At 45.7% G+C, this 27,943-nt stretch overlaps 1 protein-coding gene across 2 annotated transcripts; it reads left to right on the top strand.

The window, feature by feature from the left end:
- Positions 1 to 262: 262 nt before the first annotated feature.
- Positions 263 to 27,338, top strand: tubgcp6 (tubulin gamma complex component 6). Of its 2 annotated transcripts, none has more exons than XM_030095436.1 (25): positions 263 to 518; positions 2,698 to 3,500; positions 4,032 to 4,195; positions 5,132 to 5,345; positions 6,307 to 6,465; positions 6,729 to 6,850; positions 7,562 to 7,625; positions 7,738 to 7,847; positions 7,978 to 8,069; positions 10,175 to 10,314; positions 13,393 to 13,542; positions 13,809 to 13,890; positions 14,563 to 14,651; positions 14,887 to 15,002; positions 15,925 to 16,063; positions 16,140 to 16,238; positions 16,350 to 18,108; positions 18,802 to 18,963; positions 20,099 to 20,267; positions 21,021 to 21,162; positions 23,134 to 23,328; positions 23,629 to 23,761; positions 24,213 to 24,426; positions 26,433 to 26,626; positions 26,880 to 27,338. In XM_030095436.1, the coding sequence occupies exons 2-25, from the start codon at positions 2,718 to 2,720 to the stop codon at positions 26,969 to 26,971; spliced, it is 5,583 nt and encodes a 1,860-aa protein (XP_029951296.1). In that variant the 5' UTR covers positions 263 to 518; positions 2,698 to 2,717; the 3' UTR covers positions 26,972 to 27,338. The 2 variants fall into 2 exon arrangements, with proteins under 2 accessions (XP_029951296.1, XP_029951297.1); XM_030095437.1 differs by having other exon boundaries at positions 272 to 291.
- The last annotated feature ends 605 nt before the right edge of the window (positions 27,339 to 27,943 follow it).

Below are 27,943 nucleotides of genomic sequence, written 5' to 3'. Positions count from 1 at the left end.
CATTTTTTCCACAAAAAAAAAAAAATGTCCATACAAGTGAGCACTCTGTATTCCCATTTTTTTGTGTCACCTGAATGCAGCAAAGCGCGGTGGCGAATGACAGTTCATTTTTGGACTTGACTGACTGACCTGTCTGACCAATCAGCGGACCGCTTCTGACATCACTAGCCAATCATCCGTAGGTCAACAAAGGCTCATCCAATCACATTCAAGAAGGCGGGCTCTCATTTTTGTTGTAGTCCCGCGTCGGTTCCTGCTATATGAATGAAGCGACTAGCTTGAGGTTGGCTAGTAAGTGACATTATCCCGGAATAAGAAGCGCATATGCGGTCGGAACCAAGGTCCAAACTTTGTTAAGACAACTGTGGAGCAGAGTAAATGAGCCATGTACAGTTTTGCGTGCTTCTCGCATGAACCACGCTGGAAGGCAGCCTGAAGCCGGAGCTGTCCGCCCATAAACAACACTAGCATGGCCGAGGTGCAGAGGCTCGGAGTGGATGTGCGACTGAAACTTTCAGGTGACCTAAACGAAATGATACCACCTCAGAATAGTGGACGACTTTATGATGCACTGTTTTAACTAAGAACAGAATAGTTGTTTTTATGAATGTGTTATTTGAGGTCTCAGATGTTAGCAAACGTAGCTAAAGGTGAAGCTAGGCTCCGTTAGCTGTCTGCCAACCAGAGCGAGTGACATTACAGTTATTACTCCAGAAAATGAGGATGAAACAGGAGATTTTCTTATGTGTGTGTGTCAAAGAGAATGGGATTAATAAGTGATTTATACTAAGCTAGCTGTCTACCTTTAACTCGGCTGCTACTGTAGTTGATCAATGTTCGAGCATCCTCAACGTCATGCTGTTAAGATGATCAAACACTAACTAGTCATTATAAATAAGTACACTACGGGTCAAAAGTTTTACAACACCCCAATTTTTCCAGTTATTTATTGCAATTCAAGTCACTCAAGTCCAATCAGTAGCTTGAAATGATACAACGGTAAGTGGTGAACTATCAGAGGATAAAATAAAAAGTAAGGTTACCCAAAACTGAAAAAAAGTACATGTCAGAACAATAACACAAAATGGATTAACAATTGATAGCTGTCCTTGCAGCAGCAGAGGGTGACCAAGCCTTAAAAAGCTGGTGCTACTAATTCCCACAGGTGTTCCAAGTTTGCTTGATTACTAACAAGTCCCTCTGTCAGCATAAAAGCAGTGTTTGAACACAATGTGGTACCATACCCTTGTGAGCATGAGTTGAACAGTATTGTACTGCAGAAAGTAGTGTGTTGCTACAGAAATGGCAAGGAAAAGGCAATTGACAGTGGAAGAGAGACAGACCATTGTAACACTGAAAAATGTAGGTCTTTCTCTTCCTACAGAGAAATTGCAAAGAAAGTCAAGGTGTCAGTGAGTACAGTTTATGTCGCCATCAAAAGGAATTCAGAAACTGGGGCAGACTTTGACAGGAAGAGGTCTGGCAGACCCAAAGCCACAACTAAATCAGAGGACAAGTTTCTGAGAGTCAACAGTTTGCGTGATAGGCGGCTCACAGGACAGCAGCTTCAAGCACAGCTTAATAGTGATCGTAGTAAGCAAGTCTCTGTTTCAACTGTGAAGAGAAGACTTCGAGCTGTGGGTTTGACTGGACGAGTTGCAGCAAGAAAACCATTGCTAAGACATCAGAATAAGACAAAGGCTTGCCTGAGCCAAGAAACACTGCCATTGATTGGACTACTGAAGACTGGAAAAAGGTATTATGGACTGATGAATCAAAATTTGAAATCTTCGGTTCATCACACAGGATGTTTGTACAGCGTAGAGTAGGTGAAAGGATGCTTCCACAGTGTGTGGCTTCAACTCTCAAACATGAAGGAGGAAGTGTGATGGTCTGAGGTTGTTTTGCTGGATCCAGAGTTGGTGACTTGTTCAGAGTGAGAGGCACCCTGAACCAAAACGGCTACCACAGCATCCTGCAGCGCCATGCAATACCCTCTGGTTTGCGTCTAGTTGGTCAGGGGTTCATCTTACAGCAAGATAATGACCCAAAATATAAGTCCAAGCTATGCCAGTACTATCTTGCGAAAAAATAACAAGCTGGTAAACTTGAAAACATGGAGTGGCCAGCACAGTCTCCAGATTTAAACCCCATTGAGCTGGTTTGGGATGAAATGGACAGAAGAGTGAAAGTAAAGCAGCCCACAAGTGCCACACATTTATGGGAACTTCTGCAACAGACATGGGAAGAACTTTCTGAAGAATATTTGATTTCTATTATAGAAAGAATGCCACGTGTGTGTTCAGCTGTTATATCTGCCAAAGGTGGCTAGTTCGATGAGTCAACAGTTTAGAATACATTTTGGTCTATAAATTGATTCCATAATTTACTTTTTCACTCCAATTGCTTATTTGTACTATGCTTTGACGTCTGAGTGCAATGAGACATTAAACAGCATCATTTTCAGTAAAAACACTGGAAAAATTGGGATGTTCTAAAACTTTTGACCGGTAGTGTATATATTGAATACTCTTTCAAACTACTAGAAATGATTTCGAACTGAGGATGTTTACTCATTTAAGAATTTTTTTGGTTTCGTGTTGAGAAACATGAAGTTGTTTGAATATGAGAATTCAGAATTCCTTCCTATGCATATTTAACAATTGCTTGTTTGTTTCTTTCTTTTCCGTCAAACAGGCTAAGGCATCAGAGCTGCCATGTACAATCGCCCTAAAAGCTCCATGAAGGCCAGCAGCAGCAGCAGTATCACAGAGCTGCTGGGTGCCCTGTGTGACTGCAGCCTGTCTGGGGTGTCATGGAAGCGTCGGTCCCTGGGAACTGTTTCCAGAGAAAGTTTCCGCAGAACTCTCAAGAAGCGCGTTTACGGTGCCCTTCTGTCTAAACTCTTCCAAGATGGCACCAAGGGGCCTGTTCCAGGCCAGAGCGCTGCAGCTAACACGCCCCCGAGAAACAAAGTCCTGATGATATGTTTTGACTTGCGTGTGGCGGGATGTCGAGAGGAAGCAGAGAGATTGGAGGGGCAGCTGGAAAGGCTGCCGGAAGGAACGTCCTCAGGGCTGCAGGAGGTTGACGCAGTCCTTGAGCTCCTGGTGCATCTGGCTGGTTCGGCCCCTCCAGCCCCGTCCTCCTTCAGCAGGGACTACATGAGACAGGAGAGGTCCGTGCTGCGGAGGCCTCCGACCTGGAGCTACCAGAGTGAGGAGCTGCAGAGGCTGGAAGCTCAGTCGTGGGGACTTGTCTGTGGGGAGGAATGGGGAACTTTAGAGAGCCTGTGTGGGACTCAGAGGTTGATGGACGCCCCACCAGGCACAGGCCTCCTAACCATGAGGACAAGATTGGAAACGGAAGAAAGGTTTGAGAAAGAGACGAGGATGTCACTGTTTGGTGCCCTGCAACACACCCGCACCTCGGATAACGACATAAGACTGGATCTGCCTCCCATCCCCAGTAATATCGATGTTACTGGTTTGGCTATCAGGGTAAGACACCAATAGTTAAAGTACAACTCCAAACTATATTACTGATTTAACATCATGTGAACATGTCAACTCTGCATCCTGGATTTGTTCTTTTTGGGTATTGCAAAACACTGATTGAATTGTTATATATTTCCTTGCTTGTTGCATTAGTGCTCTGCATGTCAACATATTTGGCTCATAGGGTGGAGTCCTACAGCCTGCTCCTGTGTACATGGTTGGTACGGTCATAAAGTACATGCAACAATTAGTAAGCATCGCGATTATAGGAGAGACAGAGAAGTAAGTAAAATGTGAGTGAACTGGAGTGCTCGTTGCCATCTTGTAGTTCAGGCAATATTCCCATTTTGGAGCAGAATATGATTGACTTCATCCTTCCATGGCAAAAAGTATCTTCCTCCAGTTGAAAACAATTCATGTTGTTTGAAATATATTTTTATAAAAATGGCCTGTAGACTTTATGGATTGTAGTATGTTGGTAGTGGAATAGTTTTTTTTTCTTCCTATGTAATTGATCATTTGTGGTCCATGCAGGTGCCTCCGTCTTTCGATCAGTCTGATGACGAAGGCTTCCAGTCGGCCTCTAACCTGACTCCAGACTCGCAGTCAGAGCCCAGCCCCGTTCCCGACATCGACATCTGGGAGGCTGTCCGCACATTTGAACCTGGCAGACGTCGCTGCTGGGAGAGTGTTGGCTGGTGAGTGACCTGCCAGGTTGGCCCTGAGCAAGGCAATTTATCCTAATAAAATATGCCAGTTTGTAATCATATCACCAACTATTTAACTCAGTAAGGATTTCAGAGACGGTGGGCTTTCCCTCTTGACTCAGAAGAGGCCTGTCATTATGCACCTGTAATTTGGCACTGGCCTCATTGTCTTGCTGGAATCTGGCCCTTTCAAGAAACCCTCAACAAGCCATCGTGTGTGTAGCGGTCTGAAGCCTGAGCTTCCTCCTGAGAGCGCTTTTAGAACACTTTGACACAGACAGACAATACAGAAGAACATGATGGGAGCGCTTTTCTCAAATAGGATTTAGTCAGTTATTTCTGGCTTAATGTGTGAGTCAGAAAATAACGAGAAGTCCTTACAGCATGTTCCAAGAATCAACTGTGTAAAAACCTGTATTTCTCAAAATTTCTGAAGAAAAGCAAGTTTTAGAGTGTTAAACCCAGAAGATGTTATTAAATTTGTAAGAGGGTAATTTTTCTTGCTTAGAAAATAAGTGTGGTATGGAAAAGCCAACCGATGCTTTAGAAAAGTGGAAAAAAAATCTAATTTATCCAGCGACAGACGCACAGTAATTATACTCAAAGGAAATGAAGTTCTCAAAAAGCTTCAATTGAGTTGCCGGTGTTGGGTAGTGGTGGTCTGGAAGTGGTAGAAATGTGGTCGTGACCAAAAGTTTGCTAGTTTGAGTGTCCCAGCTGTGGCTCCCTGAGCAAGGCCTTCAAGCCCCAGCTGCTCCGGCTGCGTCAGGATGGGTATCCGGTGTAAAAGAAATGTCAGAGCAAACCGCGGGATGACATGATTTGCTGTGGCGAACCAAGAAGGGAGCAGCCGAGATGTAAAAACCACTAAGCTGTGCTTTTATTTCCACACCTGCCGCCCAGCTGAATGTCTCTTTCTTTCGCCAGTCCACCGGGGAAAAGAGAGTCTCTCTATCTGACCGAGGGGGGCCGGCAAGCCTTCGACCAGCTCTACCGGCTGTGGGAGGGGGAGATCAGGGCGTTGAGCTCCAACGCCCCCTCTCCTGTCCTCCCGCTGCCCCTCGACTCGCAGAAGCAACTGGTGTCCGACCTCCTCAACGTCCTGATTGGCGTGGCGTCCACCACCTTCCCTCTTAACCAGGTGCGATTAATTGTCTTTGTTTATGGGGCTCTAAATGCTCCGAAATGCCAATTGATTTTCTGTTTTATCCCTCTGTCAGACTGAGGTGATCAAACTGAATTATAGCGCTGTGACAGCACACACTTAGAACAATATGAGAATTAACCTTTTTGTTGTTGTGTCATACAGACAAATCCATTTGACTTTTGGAAAGTTATTACCGTTCAACTAGAGAAAAAGAAAATTGCAATGTCAAGTCAATCGCCTGATTAAATGATCAAGAAATAAATTAAAAAAACTCCACAGTGCTAAAAACAAAGCCACAGGAGAGCTCTTCTGTTGGTTTATTGTTTCCCATTAAGTTTTTATTTCTCAAGAAGATGATAGTTATTTTTACAACCTAAATTGCGTCCCAATTCTCCTGTTTACTCCCTTGGCCCCAGATCTGGTCTTTCCAGCAGACTTTTGTCATTATCATGCAGTATGGTGCAGGACGCAGATGCAATATCTTATAAGCCACATTGTAATCCAATGCGAGATTCCTGCTTTGAGTTCTGTAGTGATGCTGAAGCTGCAGTTGTCCAAGAGGTGTGTGTGTTGGTTTTCTTTTTCTTTTCTTCTTCTTTTTTTTTTTTTTTTTTAGCACAGTGAGCGCAATCTTTGAGCCCGTTGTTTTTGACGGAGTTAGATTGCAAAATGTTATTTTCCCGTTCCCCAGTGGAGTGCTGTCTAGACCCACTATATCCCCTTCTCATAAATCATCCATCGGACAGACAAAATAACACACTCCTGATTATGTAATGCTGTCTCGTGTAATAACACTACCGACCGAGTCCCCAGAAATCCGCCGGCCCGGACAAAATTCAATATCATATGCGTTAAAACAGTCTTTGCTGCAGGACTGTTTTATTGGATTTTATCGGCCTGCGTAGTCACTCATTGTCTTTGTCCGCCAACTCTAAACACGTCCCTGCCTCCGCAGAGCGTCCAGTTTGACGTCAGGCCCGGGGTGTGCGTGTCGGGAGCCTCGCCGGAGAGCGTGTCCCGCCTCTTGGCGGAGCTGGCCCAGTACGGCACCTACTACCTGAGGCTGAGCCGCTTTTCTTTGCAGAGTGCTGACAAGAAGGGCCTCGTCTTCCAGGTATGTTTGTGTAATCATCATTAATACCACTGAGACGTCGCGCTCCGTCTCTCCTGTACTCGTACTCTGCATCAAACACTTGTTGTGTGAAGTAAACAGAAACTAATAGCTTATTCACATTCAGGGGAGAACATGGTGAATGTACAATCGGACACAAAAAGTGCAAATGAGCATTTAATCAGTCGATACGCACAGTGAATACATCTACATCAGCACAGACGATGATGTTAAAAAAAGCTTTTTTTTTTTTCTCTTCCTCTCAGGCGTTCACTGGTGGTCTAAGGAAGTACCTGCATTACTACAGAGCTTGTGTTCTCAGCACTCCGTGCACTCTCAGCCTGCTGACAATCAGTTTCCTCTTCCGCAAAGTGGGCCGCCAGCTCAGGTGAGGTTAATCCATTTCCATTGAAGCTGTTTAGATTTGAAGACCCCATAAAAACACACGTATTTCCTCAGTTCTTATCTTATGTCAGTGAAACCTACCGAATGTTTATCTCTTAGTTTATGTCAAAAGTTATCCATCCAGTCATCTTTTGTAGATGTTTCATTCAACTTGAGGTTGTGGAGAGCTGGAGCTGATCACAGCTGACTGTGGATGGAGGGGAGGGTTCATTACATGGAGAAACACAACGATGCAGAGATTCACATGCATTCACACTGCTGGGCTGTTTTAAAGGCTCCAGGCGTCTGCATGATTTTGGACCGTGTAAAAAGAAAAGTGCACAGAGAAACTCCATGCATGCCTGAAGGAAACATGCAAACCACCACACAGTGAGGACGACAACAGAAACCACCCAGGTCATCCTGCACTTGAGATTTCTTAATTCATAATTGCATATTTGCGTTCAAACATGCATCAGTGTTTATTGCAAATCAGCCACTCCTGAAAACAGAAGAGGTCAGTCACACTGCGAGCACACCTTCTGTACTTTAACTTGAAATATTGAAAATCAAATGTTTTTATTGAGTTTTCTGGGGGAAAAGAAAACACTTCATAGCCTCAGCTCGTGTAAATTGCTATTATTGATCGATTTCTTTCCTTGATTGTGTTTTCTTCATATACATATATCTGATAGAAGACTTCTTTTAACCTCAGGTACCTGTCCGAACTGTGCTGTGTAGATGGACCGCTGGGTGTGGGCAAGGCAACATTTCCTGTGGTGAGTGTTTTAGCTTTTTTTTTTTTTTTTTTTTAAACCTGCAAGGTGCAATCTGTCGTGTGTTTAGCCTATCAGACGAGGTGTCACCTCAATGCCGCTTTGCTCTGCTCAGGGCGTTAAACTGCTGTCCTACCTGTACAACGAAGCACAGAGTAACTGCAGCAACGAGAATTACCCCGTCCTGCTGTCGCTGCTGAAGAGCAGCTGTGCCCCGTACACACGGTCAGTCACACTGTGCGCCTCATACGGATGCGTGTCCGAAAAACAACTTAATGCGAGCCAAGGACGTGACTCTTTACTTCATTGATCGGGCGGAGAGAGTGACTGCTTTCTGTCTGCCTTCCCCCCCAAGGTTCGTGTCCGACTGGGTGTACAGCGGGGTGTTCAGGGATGTTTACGGAGAATTCATGATCCAGGTCAATGAGGAATACCTCAGCTTCAGAGGTGAGACAACACACACACGCGCGCGCACACACACCCACGTGCCGTCACATAAACAGTTCGGCTTCAGTCAGCAGGTTCTGAAAATGAAAAGCCTGCCAGACAGATTGTCTCGCAGAAAAAATAGATTTCATTACTGCCTTTATTGCCTAGTTGGATTTGTCCTTGTGTCTATAAAGGATGTCATGAAGTTATTGGATGATAATCAGCGGGAAACAGAATCAACTATCCCAGCTGTGCAGACCAGAACCTTCTCCGCTCACTGAGCCACGAGGACAAACACAAATAAATAATGGGGCTTTTTTTTTTTTCTTCTGTTCAGTTGGTACACCATGCTGCTTCAGACTTTTTCTGTAAGGAATGTTTTTTTTTTTTTTCCTTCTTTTTTCTCCACATTTTCTTCCGATTGCTGTTGCCCTTGACAAAACCAGAGTGGTTGAATTAATTGTATTTTGGTCCAATTAATGAGTGGATTCCTGGAGGAGGGCAGGCGAGTGGAACAGACAGGAGGAGATGAGGCTTGGAGGGCAGAAAAGACCCATTTGTACTCTGCAGGAGAAGGATTACAGGCTGTGCTTGCGCTGTTAGCTCATGCTGCTTTTCGTGCCATTTATTATGTCATATCTAATTTCCTCTTTAAAAAACAACAACAAATAAACCGAGGCTTAAAAGAATCTTTACTTTTTGTGCAACGTGTTGGACCGAGCAGGACTGTTGTAGCCTTCAGCTGCAAAATTCAAACACAAATCGTAGCAAACAATTTCCTGCAGCAAAAAGACCAACCCTTTGTTCAAATTATTGTTTGAATGACTGTCATCTGACAAAACATGCAGAAAATACAAGAACTTGATTGATGTACATTGACAGTAACTTTTCAATATCGATCATGTGACAGCCTTCTTTCAAACAAATACTGTTAACGATATTTAGAACAAATATTTTTATTAATACACTTATGGAATGGTCGTCCAGAGTAATCAGTTACCTACATTTTTCCACGGCACAGATTTTGAGCCCTTCGTATAAACAAAGATGAATTGATTTCAGAAATGGTCAAAAATGGTTGATGATTGAAAATGGTTTAGATTTGCCAGCAAAACGTTCCACACACTTATAGATAGATGAATATTGCATCTCCACGTTGACCTGATGAACACAACTAACTCATCGAAGGAATTCACACAACTGAGAATTAAATTTCTCCAAATTTGTAAAAAGTGTGTCAAACCTTATGTTAAAATCCTATTTTCGCCATTTAATTTTACTTTTGTTGTCAAATCACAGTTCAACGTTATATATTGATCTCAAAGTTATTCAGGAGGAATTATGAAGAACATGCTTTGGGACCTGAAGAATAATTCCAATAATACTTGCAAAAATCAAAATGTATAGAATTTACTGATTCTGACAGTAAAGTATTTTGTATCAAAAGTTTATTATAAAAATATTTTTCATGGAAGAGCAGAACGATCCCGATATATTTCTCTTCAGCAGAAATGTAAACACTGTAGCTTCAGTTGTGGTGACGCTGCTTCATAAATACATCGTGAATCATCACAGCCTGTCCAAATATTGTATGTCATGCAACACCCCGTCCAAGGTCAGCCCATCACCTCAGCTTTGTATGGCTAAGAGGTTCATTTGCTCATCGGCTACACCTCATCAACTCCAGCGGCGAACCCCTGCACTTCCCGCTCCCGCTTTTTTGGAGGACGCGCAAATGTCATTGTTCTCCTCGAACTCTGTCGGCCAAGGAAGCAATCAGCGGCTAAGCTTTCTTGGCACGCCGCGGGCGCTCTGTAAAGAGCTCGGCAAGCTCGGCGCGTTCGTGTTCTCTTATGCTTTCTGCTTAGGATCACTGAGCTAAGCGCCAACAATTTCCAAGTGTTAATCCAAGCGTCCAGAGTTTTTCCATGCCCCGTAAGTCATACTAATAAGGAAAAAGTTTGGGTCCCGGTAGCGGCTGCGTGTCGGCCCAGCCGCCGGTTCTTTCAGGTGTTTTTCATCGCGGGAGTGATGTCCTGTCATCAGAGGCGGGATAGATCACTTTGATCCATTCTCTCTGAATTGTCAGACAACATGTAATTGAGTTCTTTGAATGTCTGCAGACAAACACTTCTGGGTTCAAGGCTACACTCTGATCTCGAAGGATGTGGAGGACTGCGTACCAATCTTCTTGAAACACATTGCCAACGATGTGTACGTCTGTGGGAAAACCATCAACCTCCTCAAAATCTGCTGTCCACAGGTTCGTTTTTTGCACTTTTAACACATCCGTCCGGGTATTGAAGAGCACAGCTTCCTCCAGCTGATTGCTCCGTGCAAATCCCAGCACATATAACCCAAATGTTCTCCTTAATTTATTCAGCACAAACTGAATTTTTTTGACTGTTGTTAGCAGCGAATGCATTAAAAATTCAATGTAATCGTCAGGATTATCCAGTCACTTGGGATCTGCTGCTCTTCTGGTGATGGAGCGCCGGTTTGCTGGTGCTTAGACTGACTTGGAACATGCACAAAATCCACCCGCAACACACAATTATCCACCTGCCACAACACGAATTCTATTCATTCAGAAATCCATACTGCTCGCAAAGGCTGGGGGCAAATAATCGATACAGCAACATGGAGTATGTCTCTGGTCTCTCGGTCTGCTCCGATGCATCCTCCTGTGGTTTTGCAGGCAGAGAAGTCATTCTGTCGTTTCTTGCTGATGTTTGAACTGTCCATTTTGATGGCAGCTTTGTGAAATACTGCCACAGCCGATCAGGTCACATGTATGTTATCTTTTCCGGACAAACGTGAGCGATTGATCGTTGAATCATTCGGAGACAGCTGGAAGATAATTCTCCCTTGACTGTTAAAGAATGGCTGTGAAACGGTTCTCTGGTGTCAGTTTTCTGTTAATTTGGGCGACTATAAAATGAAGAAAACACATTTGGAAGATGGCGCTGATGATGTACAGAGATCATGATGAGCCCCCTTTGGATCGTCTGATGTTTTACAGGCAGAATGATTCACACAGTAACTGAGGGCATAATTACTGTTGTGATTGATTATGCAGTTAATAGCAAATGCTTCCCAAAAAAAAAAAAAAACCCTGACAATATTGGGCTGCAGTTAAGTTATTTTCTGTATTGATTAACTTTTCTTTTTTTTCTTCTTCCTTCAATCAGTCAGGTAAATGTTTGCTCTTGGAAAGTATTGATTGTAACCAACAGACCAAAACCTCAAGATATTCAGCTGCTGTGATATAAAAACCAGCGAAATCTGCAGGATGTCACATCGGATTTTGAACGGTGGTGTCGGGTTTAGTGCTGGAATATCTGCGATTGAGTCAAAGTCCCCTTTTGTGTCAGGTCCACACGGCCCCCATCTTTGTAGGGTTTATTCCCTGCAGTTCCCCTGTACAGTTCAGTCTTTTATTGTGGCGACGTCCCCGTGTTTGACCTGTGATGGATCGGTGACCCGTCCAGGTCGTGTTCTGCCTTCGCCTCCCCCTCCACCGACAACCCTGAGCGATGATGATAGATTGTTGAACGCGGGGATAAGCAACTGTGATCGTTGCGGGAGCCACAAAAACGTCATACTCACTGGAAGCAGGATATGCGACTTCTGGTTTAGCAAAAAGAAGTAGCTGTATTTCTAAATGACATTTATGACAGCAGCTTACAGGGTTTTTTTTTTTTTCAATATTTTGTACATAAAGACACAAATGTCAATTATTACAGAATAATTACAGTAATATGTTAGCGTTTCCTTATTCCGATCACAGCCTGCTGACTGGGAATTCAGCCTAGAGACCACACATCTCGCTGCATATGGCCCCTGGTCCACCGGTTGCCCTTGTGAATTATAAATGATCATTCTGTTTTCAACAGAGATAGCATAAAATTTCCTTTCAATCACGTCCTTGTCTCAGATTGAAGGATATAGCCTCACAGCGGCCGATTCTACGTCTCCGAACTCCCCGCGCGGCGATGACATTCGTATTATACGATAATCACGAGTTACTTTGTGGCTCTCAGCACCGCTGCCAGCGGAACACAGGGCCTCTGAGTTATTTCAGTACATGAATGGGCCGCTCACTGTGTTGGCATAGCGGGCATAAAAAAGCAGGCTACAGAGAAGTGATTTAGTTTGTATGTGGCCTAATAATATACACTTCATTTTTTATTTTTTTATTTTTTTCTCTCCATTTTTCTGCGACCTGCCTGCTGATTCACCGCTGTATTTGGGTTTTGATGACCTGACCTGTCTGACCTGAACCGCAGGGTCTCTGCCTCGGACTAATTGGCATTCTGTAACTACAGGGTTTCTTTTTTATCTCTTTCATATTCGCCTGTGTTACAATCTCTCTGGACAAATTGCAGGACAGTTTTGAGAAATAATGGATTAAACCTGGAGAATTGAAGCAATGGTCCCTAATGTGCTCACTAATGGATGTTTAATTTGCCCTCTGGTGTTTTTTTTTTTTTTTTTTTTTTTTTTTTTTTATACAAAATACATCGTGGCTTTCTTCGGGATGAAATGCTTAATGCAACACATAATACCACTTCTGTTCACTTAAGGAAATGCAGAGCACCTAATGCACCAAATGTAGCCAAGAGCAGGACAAAACCAGTGTAAAGCCTGCTATTCAAATTGAAATAACAGTACAAGAATTAATTTAGAGGGGATCTCTCTCCATGTCACATTTGTACTGTGGCACGATAAAACATAATTAGATGGTAAAATTAGACTCACAGAAGAGGCTCAGTCACTGTGATTTATGAATATTTTTCAATAAAAGGTCTCCATATTTTGTGAAGTGTCATGTTTCACAATCAATCTGACGACATCTAATTATTCATTTTTTCCGAGGCCTGGCGTGTTTCACTCCTTTGGCAATTATCAGTACAGTGTTCGTGGGGTGAAACTAAGTTCAGTGTTTGAGTGTCGCCTCGTCTGAGACGCATTTAAAGCGGAGCCGAGAGAAGTTTGAATTTTCCCCGTGTAATTTTGTCAGGGAGATACCTTGAATTCAAAGTAGATGTAACCCCATCTCTGCGCAGGTCATTTTATTGCTTCTAATTCATATTTATTCCCATAAGTCCCCCCCTCTTCCCCCATCCCTTCCTAGATTTATTGCTCCTTTGTTTGTGTACGCAGCTGTAAAATTGAGTTACACTTTCAGACAGCTGGTAGCACATATTTTGTTATGAAAGGAACTTTGCAGTGATAAAACATGTCAACAGAAATCCTCCGAATGCACCATCTGAATTAACGCGCCGAGCGAACGAGCAGTTCCGCCGACTTTCTGTCATCTGCGCCGTTCTGTCCACAGCACTACATCTGCTGGTCGGAGCTGCCGGCGCCACGCATCACTGTCACCTTCTCCCTGCGGGAGGTGGAGGAGATCGAGAGAGACTGCGCGGTGTACCGAGGACGCATGGAGCGGATTGCGAAGCACAGCGCCATCAGCAGGGAGCAGCAGGTACTGACACTATAAAGTTTTTTTTGCTAGTTTCGTCTTTAAGCCTGAGCTTTATTCATCCTGCTTCCATTCATTCACCTGGAGGAGGTGGATGTTGATGCGTACATGAACTTGCTTGTGCCCTGAATGTAACACCCTCGTTTGTACAGCCTGTGTCTGGCTTGCAGCCGACATTGTTGACTGGCAGGAGTGAGGGACGAGAGGTGAGCTGCGAGGCAGGCGGATAGATCTCCGTTAATGATGATTCCTTGTCTGTCTATTGTCAGGCCCTGAGAACAGAGCAGGCACGGCAAGAGCTGATCAATCAGGTCAGAGAGTCGGCAGTCAATACCCTGGAGAGCATCCGTGGTTAGTCTTGCACTGACACACACACACACACACACACACACACACACACACACACACACACACACACACACACACACACACACACACACACTTACGCATGCTCTGAATATAACCTTACACGGTGCCTGATGCACATGCACAGCCCATATCCTGTTGTCTCTTACAAATGGCTCATGTGTAAAATGTAACCTACAACTGCTTGTTGACTCCTGACTACGAGAGCTTCCTTCAGCTCTGTTCACGCCCTCCCCCCTCCCCCTCCCCCTCCCTCAGGAGAGCAGGAGATGTGCACTGTGGGGCAACTGCAGCGAGGAATGCTTTGAATGGCTTCCAGTCCTGCGGGCTGTGAAATCTAATCATCACTCGCACAGTTTAGCAAACTCCTCACATCATTTATTACTTCAGAGGATGTGTGGCAGTGTTGCAGAGGAGGGAGGGGTGTGGGGGTGGGGGGTGGCGGAGTGGGGGAATGTCTGGCCTGATGCTCAATGCGTGTCTTGGCATAGACGTGTCTGAGTGTGTTTGTGTGAGGCAGATGGTGATGCTGTTTTCTGTGTGTGTGCGCGTGCGTGTGTGTGTGTGTGCGTGTGAGACAGAGGAAAGGAGACGTTATGTACTTTTCAGTGTGTGGAGAGGTAAACAGCCCACTGTTATCTCCCTCGCCTCCTGTAGGGCGCCAGGTGTCACAGCGTCTGGCTGAGGAGGCCAGGAAGAGGGAGCGTTTTGAGGAGCTGAAGCAGCACCTGGAGCAGGAGCAGGAGGTAGTAAAGTGTGCGAGAGAGTAAACGTAAAACTGCGTGCTCATGAATAGGAGTGACAGATTTGAACTGTGCCGGGATGACTTCAGAAGAGAAACGTGAAGGGAAACATTGACTCGTGTGATCTGCAGAGATTAATACCAATACAGCGTGCTTGACCAATAAAAAACACATGAGTCATACATTTTAATTGTATTTTCTTTGATATAAATGAGAATGTTTGTGTTTATGGCAACAGTGGCGGAACGCAGCCAAAAAGAAGCAGGAAGAGGACGACTTCAGCTTTGCCAGAGAGCTGAGGGACAGAGAGAAGAGGCTCCAAGCTCTGGAGGAGCAGCTGGAGCAGAGAGCCAGGTCCGCTGGAGACGCGTCTCCATTTTGAGTTTTTTTTTTTTTTTTAAAAAAGATTGATTGATTGATCTCTGTTTGGTATCAAATACATCAGCGGGCCATGAGTAAACATGATTGGACTTCAGATCCATCTGTGAGGCATATTTCAGTCGCTGGACTTGTGCCGACTTTCCGTACAGTTGGGAGGACTGTGTGACTCCACAGCGTGAGCGAACGCTAGCAACGCCTGTAATGAGACCAGGGGGCTGTTAGTTAGCTTGAAGACATGTTTCAGATCAGAGTGCGCCAAAGCTGAAAAAGAAAAAAAAAAAAGAAAACACCTGTCACTTGCCACTTTTCCACCAGCTAGTTTACTTTCTGTACTTCTGCTCTCGTCTTGTTATAAATGTCAAGATATAAATACATAATTTATTTGATATGTGGTTGGAAATAAATCCTTGTCAGACTTTCATCAAAGAGAAATATACATTTCTAGCTTTTCAGACCTTGCCGATAAATAGATTGCTTTTATATGTGGGTTATAACAGCTTAAGAACTATGGGAATACTGAAGCCCGCTCTGACTAATGCACTTATCAGAATCCGTCCTAAGTACGAGGAGGAGGAACACTGATTACTTGAATTGCTCTCAAATTCAAGAATAAATTATTCAGAATTCAGACGGGACGTGCAATTTGTAGTCCAATGGGGAAAAAACACAGCTTATTCACAGAGATCAGCCAGTGTGTGTGTGTGAGCTTGATGTTCATAAATGAGTTTAAATCACAGTTTGTAAAATTAAATCTAACCGGAGAGAAGCGAGGGTCCTGGGATGTTTGCCCACATCCGCGGTACTTTTTGCGACTTTTCTATTATACGAGGCTGCTCGCCGTGAGACTCGACTAAATAATTTACTCCTACATTATGTTTCTGCTCTCGGATGGCAGGAAAGAGCTGATTGCTCAGTACAGCCGTCTATCAGAGGAGGCAGCTCGCAGAGAGAGACGTGCCATGTGGCGGGTGCAGCGAATGAGGCTCCACGACGCTCGCGCTCAATTTTTTCAGCTCGACAGGCAGGAGACTGAGGTTTGTAATGAGCGAAGACGCATAAGACACAGATTCTGAGCAAAGCGTTGTTTTAATTTAAGGCTTTGCTTTCCAGGCAATTCTAGAGAAATACCCCCTAGGCCAGGGAAGACCTCCCATCGAGGCGCTGCCACCTGTTCACTCGGCTCAACAGACTGCACTTCAACCAGCACTGGTATGACAGCATGATTATTCTGGAAGATTGTTTCTTTTTTTTTTTTTTTTTGTTCCCACCTTATGCTGCTCTAAAGCAAGACATGTACTCACATTATTAACTTCTGGACAGGAATATCCCACTCAGGAGCTGCCCGAGACTCAAGCATCAGAAGCTGAATCACCTCCACACGATCAATCTTCACCAAGTTTCGCCCCACTCACAACAGGGCCTGCTCTTATCTGTGAAAAAGTTGTCATTGACTTTCCCCCGCAGTTACCGAACCCAGACAGCCAGCAGGTGGATGCAGCCCTGCAGGATATTGGCTCCGACCTGCCAGATGCCGGCCCTACAGCTCAGCTAATAGATTATGACTTCAGTGCCCCCTTTAGTCCGCTCGAGGGTATCGCTGGACCAGCCTCGGCTCAGCCCAGGCCTCGCTGGGGACCTGTAGTCCAGCCCAACATCTTCCAGCCAGCGCCGCCGCCGACGGAGGACGGCGTGCCTCAAGTTCAAGACAGGAGCTCACAGGCCGTTTCTTTTGGTCCAGCGCCAAAGTCAAGCTTGTCTTCAGGTCAGGGCATTTCACACGAGCTCCAGAATAGCAGTGTTAACGGACAGGAGTCAGTGAGTCAGCAGGATGAGGGGGAACCAGCAGCAGAGCTCATGCAGAAGTCTGGACCTGAACCGAATGTGGGAATAAAGACCAATGAAGAAAAGAGCATAGCTGTTGAAGATGCAAAAGTCATTTCGGCCGAGGATTCCCCTTCCGCCGCTGGAGATAGTGGATCAGACCGGGGAGGAACGAAGCCACTGGAGGCAGACGCTGCAGAACGAAGCTCGGACATGCATGATCAAGCTACTGAGAGCGTTCCTCCGCCTGGCGAATTGACTCCCCACTCTAGTGCTCATTTGAAGGCTGAAGAGTTGGTTTCAATTCAGCCCAGTCCCAGTGTCCACGGCCATTCGTCTGACGCTCACATAAAGGTTGGAGAGTATGTGTCTGGGGTAACGGCTCCACTGGTGTCTCCCAGCATCCACGGCCATGCCTCAGACTCGCACATCAAGATCGGAGGACATGTTTCAGACGTCGCGGCGCCTTCACCGTCGGCCAGCGTCTACGGCCACTCCTCTGAATCTCACATAAAGGTGGGAGCGAACGTGTCTGAGGTCGTCGCTCCTCTCCCCGCTCCGAATGTCCACGGACACATTTCCGAAGCCCACATCCGAGTCGGGGAGCTGGTTTCAGACGTCGACGCGCCTCTGCCCTCAGCCAGTGCGCACGGCCACAGTTCCGACGCTCACATTAAGGTTGGGGAAAATGTCTCGGACTTTGTTGCGCCGCTGTCTGTCCCGAACATCCACGGCCACGCTTCAGATGCGAACATCAAAGTGGGCGAGTTCGTGTCGGACGTCCCTGAAGCGAGGCCCCGCTGGAGTAAGCACGGCCACGCCTCGGACTGCGCCCTGCAGCCCGGCTGTGTGGTGTCCGGACCGGAACAGCACCCGTCCCCTTTGCCTGGAAGCGCCTACGGTCACTCCTCAGACTCGACGCTAGCCACTGGCTGTGTCGTTTCCGGAGAGGAACCCAAGCGTTCTCCTCTGCCAGGCAGCGCCCACGGTCACTCCTCAGACTCGACGTTGGGCATCGGGTGCGTCGTCTCCAAACCGGAACCGCTCCCGTCGGCTCTACCGGGCAGCCTCTACGGCCACGCGTCCGATTCCACACTCGGAGTGGGCTGCACGGTGTTGGGGGCGGAGCCACAGCTCTCTGCGCTGCCCGGCAGCAGCTACGGCCACTCGTCAGACTCCTCCCTCGGCGCTGGGTGTGTGGTGAAGAGCAAAGGCGGCGGAGACCAGCGGAAAACGAAGGACGATGGAGATGAGCAAGGTAGGAAATCAGACGTGGCTCAGTGCAAACATGTTGTGCATATGTCGAAGAACATGACGGGATTGGCAACTTGGATCGTCAGAACTTTTACCACAATGATTTATGACTTATTCATTAAAATTCCCAACTCTGTCTTTAATTTAGGTTTATTAGATGAACATGCATCCATGACTTGGTTAATTAACGCAGCTTAATGCAGATTAATTGCCATCGATATCTGGCTACATCACATTAAATAACGCTGCTCCTGTCATCACTTGAGCGGCCACAGATTTCAGTGAATTTTTTTGGGGAAATTGGTTTATAGGGTGTAAAGTAGGGGGGACGGGCGCGAAACTCGCCAATTTCCTGAGTCCATTATAAAGCCAATAAAAAAGTCAATGTATTCAGGACAAAGATCAAGTGTAAAATACCCTCTTAAGCACCACTCAACTGATTGCAGCTTCACCTCCCGTTTTTTTTAATTATCTAAACTGTTTTTTGAGGACTCGGCGCTCTGGGACCTTACACGTGGATCCTCAGTAGAAAATTATGCCGTTCGGATCTTTCTAATTAAAAAGGTGTACCACTCTTGAATTGTGAAAATAACTGCAGTGTTCTTTCCCCTCACTGAGCCCGCATTGAGCTGTTAACTGTAAACAGCGTTCTCTCTCTGTGTGTATAAGGAGTAATTTGCTGTGCGTCCCTCCTCAGGGTCGAAGTCGGGGAGCCCCAGCGAGCAGCTGTTTGAGGGCATGGGGTCCTGGGCAGCCGGCGAGGGGCCGTCGCCTGGAGAACGGGCTGAACAGGAGTACCTCTTGGCCTTGTCCGCGCAGTACCAGGTGGAACACTACGACGACTGCTCCGACCTCATGGGTCAGTGAGAAATATATGACCGGTTCAGAACGAACGGCTCCCCGGGGACGTTGTTACTGTGGGAAAGGCGGATGTTCGAGTCCGCGGCTTTCATGTACTTGCTGGGGGGAGTTTCGGCAGAAAGGGGGAAGATTTAAGGCACTGTGCTGCCTCGAAGACGTATATGGAGGATGTAGAGACGTTGACATTAGAAAAACAGAACAAAAGTCTATTTTGACAAAAAAAAAAAAAAAAAAAAAATCAGATTTTTTTGGTCATTATTTGCAAAACCCAAAACACTGAATTATATTATTACGATAGATAAAATAAATGTGGATCCAAAACAGAACCTTGCAGAACGCCATGGGTAAAGTTTAAGTAGAACATCAGAATGGTCGGTTGCATTAAACTAAAGCAGAAAAATAAAATGTGACATCTTCATTTCATAGGATCCTGTGAATTGAGCAACTTTGTTTTGTTTCCAGTTGCTGCTTAAATTTCACACAGCCTGAAAACAGAGTTTGCATAAAGACCTGTAATCCCTCAAAAAGCTGGTTTATCTTTCAGAAAGATACAAACACAGCTCGTCTGAATAATATCCTGTCTGTTTCACTCTGCATTGGTAATTCAGTCACTCTGCTATTATTCACGCCTGTTTTCAAGGTCTCCATGAAATCAATCACAATCTAACCAGCCAAATAAATCTTCCACGCCACTGATCAAAGTCAGGAATTGCAATTATGGCAGGAGTGCTACTATAAATACAGAGGTGGACAAAATAACTGGAACAGCTTGCGATACAGTGCTTGATGATATTTGTTCTTTCTTGATTTAGAGAAATGCTGATTCAACTCAGTTTGACGATTTAGCTTTGAGAGTGCATTTTTAAAGTTGATTTATTTATTCTTCCCAGATGGGATTTGAATATTTATAGAGTTAAATCGTATGAACTGTCACCACTGGGGAGGAAAAAAAAATACAAAACATTCAGCAATTTTTCCTCTAAAAATAATTCAGACAGGTCAGCTCCGTCCATATTCCAGGCATTTTAGTCATTAAAGGGTTAAAACTTCATAAATCAGGCCGGTGTTGTGCAGCCTGTATGAGTGACATTTCCTCAGAAACCCTCTCCTGCCTCTGCCTCCGTCCCACTCAGCCGCCTCCCCGGAGTGTCGGCTGCTGAAGCAGGTGACCCGCGGCCCCTGGGGCCTCCCGATGGACCCCACGCTGCACCGGGCCACCGACACCACGGCCGTCCAGCTCAGCGAGATGGTGTCTCTGCCGGTTTTGATCAAGCACTCCGTCACCACTCCGCTCATCACACAGTGAGTGTCTTAGAAGTGAATAATAACCTTAGTGGTTTCTGTATAGGATTTTATTTTTTTGTGTCTTTAAGACAGCGCAGGTTTTAGTTTTTTTTTTTTTTTTTCTCCTCCTGACATTTTCCTGCTCCTCCGGGCCTCTGTGGCTGAGTGCATGTTGTGCACTGCAGGAATAATTTAAATTCTTACGACTTGACACCTTTTGAGAAACACTTTTTTTCTTTTTTCTTTTTTCTTTTTCAGTTTAAAATCCCATCAGAACTCCAAAACCTGTCGTTTACAGCATTTCTGCACACAAAGCAGTTTAACCTTTGTACGTAAAGAAAATGGCTTTCTCATCCCCTCTTACTTACGGAGGGGGGGTGCAGTAAGATTTAGTGTTAAAATTCCTAGATCATTATTTCTATTAAAACATTTTCTTCCCTCACGCTCAGACTGGAGTTTGACAGAAAATGATTGAACCTATTTTTATCTCCTTTTTTTTTTTTTTTTTTTTGCTGCCAGTTTCCCGGTAAAGAGATTTTTTCCCTCGAATCACACTGTTGCATAAATGTGAATTGCTCGGGGATAATTTAAAGTAATGGGAGAAAGAAAGTTGTCCCTAAAGTGAGCGAAGCACGTCTGCATATTCCCCGAGCTGACGTCTGTCATCTCTACAGCCTGTAGGGGGAATTTTTTGCAAGTCAGCAGTATTTTCACCACTGATCATTGTGTCAAAACTTTCCCGCGGCGCTCTCCGTCATCCTCCGTCCCCAGTGTGTCTCTGGTGAACAAGGCCGTGGTGGACTACTTCTTCGTGGAGCTGGGCGTGGAGCGACACTTCGAGGCGCTGCGGCACTTCCTGCTGATGGAGGACGGGGAGTTTGCGCAGTCGCTCAGTGATCTGCTGTTTGAGAAGGTGACGATCCCCGCCATTCGTTTCATTAAGTTCCTGCTGTTTTTATACGAAGCTGTTTTTGTTTGCGTGCTCATCGTGTGGGCTTCTTTTATATAGTGTGTTTTCGCTGCTTTAGCAGACTCGGGGTGCTTTATCCTGTCAGAGACATCGACCCGTTCAAACAGACCTGCCATGAGCCGCAGATGCTCCCTCCATCAGCAGCAATTCTGCGTTCAGTGTTTGGGCCAAGGACTGGACTCAAACGCCAACGTAAACACTGATATACGTCCCTCCCGACCCACAGCTGTCGATCTGAGGCTTGTTTTTGGTGAAGGCCTTCAGGGAGGAGAGCAACTTTTTTGGCATACTTCAAGATTTTATTGCTGTTCGTATTTTCGCCGGCTTGCTAACTGATGCTTGTTTGAAGATTGTTTCCTGTCTGCAGAATGAAGTTTATCCAAATAAAACAGTCCCATCGGTCACAGTAACATTCGACAGCTCAATGCCACAAATTTCTGCATTCATTTTTAAATAAGAGGCCCAGATTTATGTGTAATTTCATTCTATATTTGATTATTTTTCTGATAATTTGTCAGAAAAGTGAGAGTAATGAAATGACGTATAACAATTTGTTAATTAACTGAAGCTTTAACAGCTTTACATCCCTGCAGTGTTTAATATGTGCCGCTGCTCTGGGAGCAGGTAGAACTCGAACTGTAAATTCCAGGATTGATAATTCCCCGAAAACTTGTGTATACAGTTTGTGATGGTCCTCATTTTCCTCTTGCGAAATGTAATCCAGCCTCTCACATCCTGTGAGTGTTGCTGTTCCATCACACGCGGCCTCTCCGGAGAGATTGCTCTCGTGAAATGTGCAAGCTGAACGGAGAGCCGCTGCAATCAATATTTTTATATTAGTAATGGATTAATGTGTAGTGTAAAAACGGGGGCTGCTTTTTGTGTCGGCCTCATGGCGGATTATCGCCTGACTCTGCACTTTTTCCCCGGCTCTAAGAAGCAATTCCAACACCTAACTTGTTTAGCGTTGTTGCCTGCAACTTTTCTCTATTTTCAGTTATTTTCCACATAAAAGCTGTGAAACGGCGTTGTACGTTAGCTACACAGCGCCAGATGTCATTGAGATGCATTCAGCCGCGAGCCAGTGAACCTAATGGAGCATTTAAGAGTTTAAAAGCCAGATACTTGGCTTCAGGAGTCAGTGGAGAGTAAAGGTAGAGCTTAGGCTTGTGGGCTGCACAAATAATATGAAAAAAAACAAAACAAAAACAAAAAACAGCGGCTCGGCAGGATTAAACAGCACTGATGTTTTTCCTTCTGTGTATTCGGCTTTATTTCTTCCTCTGCTGGACGTTCAGCATTTGATGCATTGATAGAAGCAGGTTTATGGCAGAACATGTATGTTCAAAATGTGTTGCGGCTCCAGTAAAATTGAATTCTGTGGAAAAAGCTCGCGGAGTCATGCACGAGTGTTTCCTACCAGTGAGCTGGTGTCTGCTGCTTATGTTCCTTTCCTTACCGATGCCACAAACCTGTGAGCCTGTGCTGGATGTTAAACGCATATCGTGACTATATTGGACCAGCACCTTGTTATTTTGGCTCTGAGGCTGGAATGCTAATATCCCCTGAAACAGGTGGATTTTCAGCCCCCTTTGTTCGATTATTCTACATTTCCCACCTGGCTACACCGAAGACAAAACTTCCTACTTAAAATTAACAAGCGCAGCCTCTGCTTACACCTTGATTGTGGTCTGTGGAAACATCTTTATGCTTCCTCTTCACGAGGCCCGTGAGATGAGAGGCTTTACTCTCATAATTGGCACACCTTTCTGCGGCGGAGGGAACGGCTGCAACCAGCCACCTGTAGTGAAAACCTGTCAAAACACTCAACTTTTAACTGCAGCTTCCTGTGATAAATGAGCGTTGTGTTTGTGTGTGTGTGTGTGTGTGTGTGTGTGTTCGTCCTCCACCCAGCTGGGCAGCGGCCAGACGCCCGGCGAGCTGCTGACCCCGCTCGTCCTCAACTCCATCCTGAGCAAGGCGCTGCAGTACAGCCTGCACGGCGACACGCCGCTGGCGGGGAACTTCACCTTCGCCCTGCGCTTCCTCCCCGACACCTTCCACCCGCACGCCCCGGACTCCCTCAACTGCCTGGAGCTGCGCTACAAGGCGAGGCCGGCCGCCGTCTCCGTCCGCTTCCTCGTCTTGCCTTTCCTTCGTTCCTCTCCTGCTTCCACCTCCCGTCGCACGCCGCTCCGTCTTCCCTCCACGATCTCCTCACCTCCTTCATCATCGTCTGTGTATTCACACCTTTCTCCTCTCCTCACATCATCCATCACTCTCCCTGGAAGTTTTTTTTTTTTTTCTTCTTTCCTCAACTTTTCCCTCCACTTTGTTGCTTTCCTTCACACTCGCTCGCACCTCCGTCCGCCGTTCTGTCTTTCATGCGCGTGTCTTCTCGTCTCCCAGGTGGACTGGCCGCTGAACATCATCATCACAGACAGCTGCATGAACAAGTACAACCGTCTGTTTTCCTTCCTGCTGCAACTCAAACACATGGTGTGGAGCCTCCGCGACGTCTGGTTCCACCTGAAGAGGACAGGTGAGACGGAGAGGCGGCGGTCCGGCTTCGCGCCGCGTCCGATCGGGCCGAGTTAAAATTCCTCGTGTTGCGCCGCAGCTGTTCATAAAATATTCAAAGTGAAGAATGTTGCAAATCTTTTTATCTTTTATTTATACAAAGCGCCCCTCAAGCCAGTGGGATTGTTGTAAACAGTGCGCCTCGGCGGATTACATCGTATCGATCAGTAACGGCTTGTTTACTCGCCACAGAAATGGAAATATAGACGGGGGGGAAAAAAATCAGTTTTAACTTAATAAATGGTTGTTAAATTTAATAATTACAAGGTTATTACTAGTGGTGATTTGATGCAGGAGTCTGTTTGTAGATTTGATGACTCATTCTGAGTGAGCACTCAGCTGAGGGCTGATTTTTAATGCCTGAAGGTTTATTAGTTGGTTCCTGACCGGCTCTGCCTCTCCGGTCCCCTCAGCGCTGGTGAAAGGCGCCGGCCGCTCCGTGCAGTTCCGCCAGCTGCAGCTTTACCGGCACGAGATGCAGCATTTCGTCAAGGTGATCCAGGGATACATCGCCAACCAGATCCTGCAAGTGTCCTGGAGCGAGTTCACAGCCAAACTGGCCGCCGCCAGCGACCTGGACGCCATCCATCGCACGCACGCAGACTACCTCAACAGAGCCATCTTCAGGTGAGGGCCGGCACTGCGGCGGTGCAGGATTTATGGCCGTCTAATGCTTGTAATTTTTACTTTTCAGTTTCAGAAGTGATGTAGGAATTGATCACAAAGACTTCCTCAATCAATACAAGTTTAATAATGAAGATATAGAAGAGTGGGACAAGAGACGGACAGGACAGTTTGAGAATGATCACCAGAAATCTGGGAAGTCTTTTGGTTAAAGAATAAAGTCCAGTAAAAGAATCTAATCTGCAAAAAAAATGCAAATGCGGAACACTTTATACAAACTGAGACAATTTCCAAAAATAGTAATGCCAGTAAGATGGTTAAATAACTATATTTAAACCCATTATTGCACAAATAAAAGCATTTCAAGGTGAAAGTGGCCACATTCATTTATTTCGATACTATAGGGCTAATTTCCACTTTCCAGTTATATACCCCATTAAAATTCAGCCGTCTGAATCTTTCGTGGGCCCTCACTCTGATCCCAGTTGTCCATCCCCGGTGTGGCTGTTAGACGTGTGACAGCTAAAGATGCGGTTCTGCACCAAAGATCATTTCCTCTCATCCCTCAAACTCAGAAACATCCAGGAGGTATCGACGTACCTCTGCCCTCCGCCTCCATTCGTCAAGCGCCGGCAGCTTTCAGACCCACCGAGGGAACGAGTCGGCTGCATCCTGAACCGTGGAGCCGAGTGCCGTTAAAACACACTCCGCAATTGTTCCCAACTTTGCTTGATGGTTCACTTTGACAGTCATTGAACACGCATTAACCACGGTGATGGAGCAAACATGGGCGGCGGGCAGCCAGCAGGCTGCGTTCCTCTCCAGTCTGCCCCAATATTGATGTATGATTCAATATGCTTCCTTCGCAGCCATTCATTCAGCTGTTGATGTTGAATTAATGCCACTTCTCAGCAACCATTAAGGAAAATCTGTTACAACCCTGCCTTGGGGTAGAGAGGATGAATTTGTTGTAGTTCCCACCATGATCAATTGTTGCCCATCTCTGGGTCTGGAGCCAGGGTGTCCAACATATGGCCCGTGAGCCCAAACCGGCCCGTCTGGTCCGGCCCGTGGAATGACGCGGCGGTATTGGATCTGCCGATTGAAAGAGCCACATGTTGCACACAGATGTGAAATCGGCTGCCGCTCGCTTCGGCCTCGTTCATCCTCGGGCCTGCTTCTTGCGCCGTGTTGTTTCGCTCCTCTGGCTCAGATAATATCCCCCGGGGTCTGTTTCTGGCTGGGTAATTGGGCCGAAAACTATAAGTTGGTCGAATTGAGCTTCAGGCTTTTGTTCAACTCATTTTTGAGACCAAAACACAGCAAATTGTCTTGTTCCAGCTTGTCAGCTGTGAATATTTGTGTTATTTTTTTTTCCTTCATCCGCCGTGATGGAATTGAAGCATCATCACGATTTTTCACTCTTTCTGAAGTTTAATTGTCACATCCTAGAAATGTTTTCCAGTTTTTTTTTGCTTTAAATTGCCTGAAATGTTGTCCTGTGATTGATTAATAGTTTAATCGACTAATGGCCCCAGCTGTAGAGAGCAGGCCACTCAGTACGTCATGGTAATAGCATTTAATTGCGGCGCCGCTGGGGACGACTTCTCTCAACCTCATCAGAGAGAAATCAAAGTCTTGCAGTTTCAGTCGTGCCTTTTATATGTAAAGCAACGAATCTCACTTCAGCTTCAGTCTGCAGCCGCGCCGAATGCACAGGAAAAGAAAATTCTGCGGAGCATTAATATTTTCTGCTCACAGCATGCTAAAGTGGCAGTCTTTGCTCTCATAATTTCATATAAAATTAATTTCCCCCCCTCGTAACAAGTTAATTAGAATTCCAGCCGAATGTGAGGCGAGTCTCCGAACCCGCCGGATGATCTGATCTCATTAGCGGAGGTGCGCCGGTATCACACTTCAGCTTGTACCATCCCAGTCCTGTCTGAGAGCCCTTCTTGTCGCGTTCCTTAAACTCTGCTCCCTCCCGCCGGTCTCGGCCGTCCCCCCAGGGGTTTGCTGACGGAGAAGGCGGCTCCGGTCATGAACATCATCCACAGCATCTTCAGCCTCATCCTCAAGTTCCGGGCGCAGCTGATCGCACAGCCCTGGGACAGCCAGCAGGGGGAGGCGGTGCACCCCAGCTTCATCGCCATGCAGCAGTCGTACAACACCTTCAAGTATTACTCCCACTTCCTCTTCAAAGGTAGGAACAGAGAACAGGAGGAGGCGTTTTACTGAATGGGAATTTTCTTGTTTATTTGCGTTCGAGCAGCGCCGCTCTCTTCTCTCTTACTGAACAGTTTGGTTATTCGTCTGTATCTGTGTCCCTGCGGAGCACTAAGAGCCTGCAGGCGCCACGTTGACCACCCCTGCTTCAGAGTCTGTCCACATTTCGTTTGGTTTTGTTTAATAGAACACAGTTTCATTTCCTCTAACGCGCCTGTTTCTCCTCTCAGTGGTGACCAAGCTGGTGAACAGAGGCTATCAGCCGCATTTAGAGGATTTCCTGCTTCGCATCAACTTCAACAACTACTACAAAGACTCCTGAGCTGCATGTGAGTTCTCCTTGAGCCAAATGTCCCAACATGCTGCTGCTGCTGTACGCAAATCCACTTTTTCCCCCCAACACCCCTTTGCACAAAACCCCCAAAAGCAAGACAGATGTGTTTTGCTCACAAGAAAACCACTTTGATCTTCAGAGGTGTAAAAGATATCAATGCCTTACAAAACAGTTTTAATGTCATCCGCATGATGCTAAATTAAAGGTCCGACAGGAAACACCACCTCCGCTCTGCTTCCACTGAACGTTTGTACGTTGTTCCTGTGTGTGATATGGAGGCCGTTCGTGCTCAGGTGTTCTAAGAACAGAAATGAGATGTAAAGGCAAAAGCTTTGTTTAATAAAACGTCTTTTAAAAGAAAGAAATATCAGCCTCTTTTATCATGTAAAGAACAAAAAATACCAGAGGAAGAAAAAATGACTTTTAGAAGGCATTTTAGCATGTTTTTATTTTTTTGAAAGCAGATTAAGTTTGATGACTTCAGCCGTTTAAAGAGAAAAAAAAAACTTGAATGAAGGAAGAGAAAATTCAGTCTCTTTCTGCGTTATTGAAATGTTTCCCTCCACCACGAGGAGCTGGCTTTCTCCTGGCGCTGCACTGTGTGCAAAGCGGGAATATATCAAGACCGTGCAGCGTGGCTTTAGTGAGCGTGATGGTCCGCGGCCGGCCGCACGCCGCCAGAAGATTTAGTTTCTTTACTGCTTAGCGAAGCCATCGGTCAGAGAGGGAAACGCCGCTGGCGAAGTGTGAATCATCAAGGTGGAGAAAACCTCCGACAGTGTAAACATTCACACAACCAGGGTGGGGAGAGAGAAAAATAACTGTTTAGTTTTAATTGAAACAATTCTGTGATTCATTGTAGTGGCATGAGAAGCTCGAAGAAGAAATCAAAACACACACTTTGACGGTTCAGGTGAACAATAGAGCCACAACTGATTTCTTTGAAGAAGATTATGAACT

Source organism: Salarias fasciatus, chromosome 7, assembly GCF_902148845.1.
Source record: "Salarias fasciatus chromosome 7, fSalaFa1.1, whole genome shotgun sequence".
NCBI classification, from domain to species: Eukaryota; Metazoa; Chordata; class Actinopteri; order Blenniiformes; family Blenniidae; genus Salarias; species Salarias fasciatus.
The sequence above is the reverse complement of the archived record's forward strand: the minus strand, read 5'-3'. Positions and strand labels throughout refer to the sequence as shown.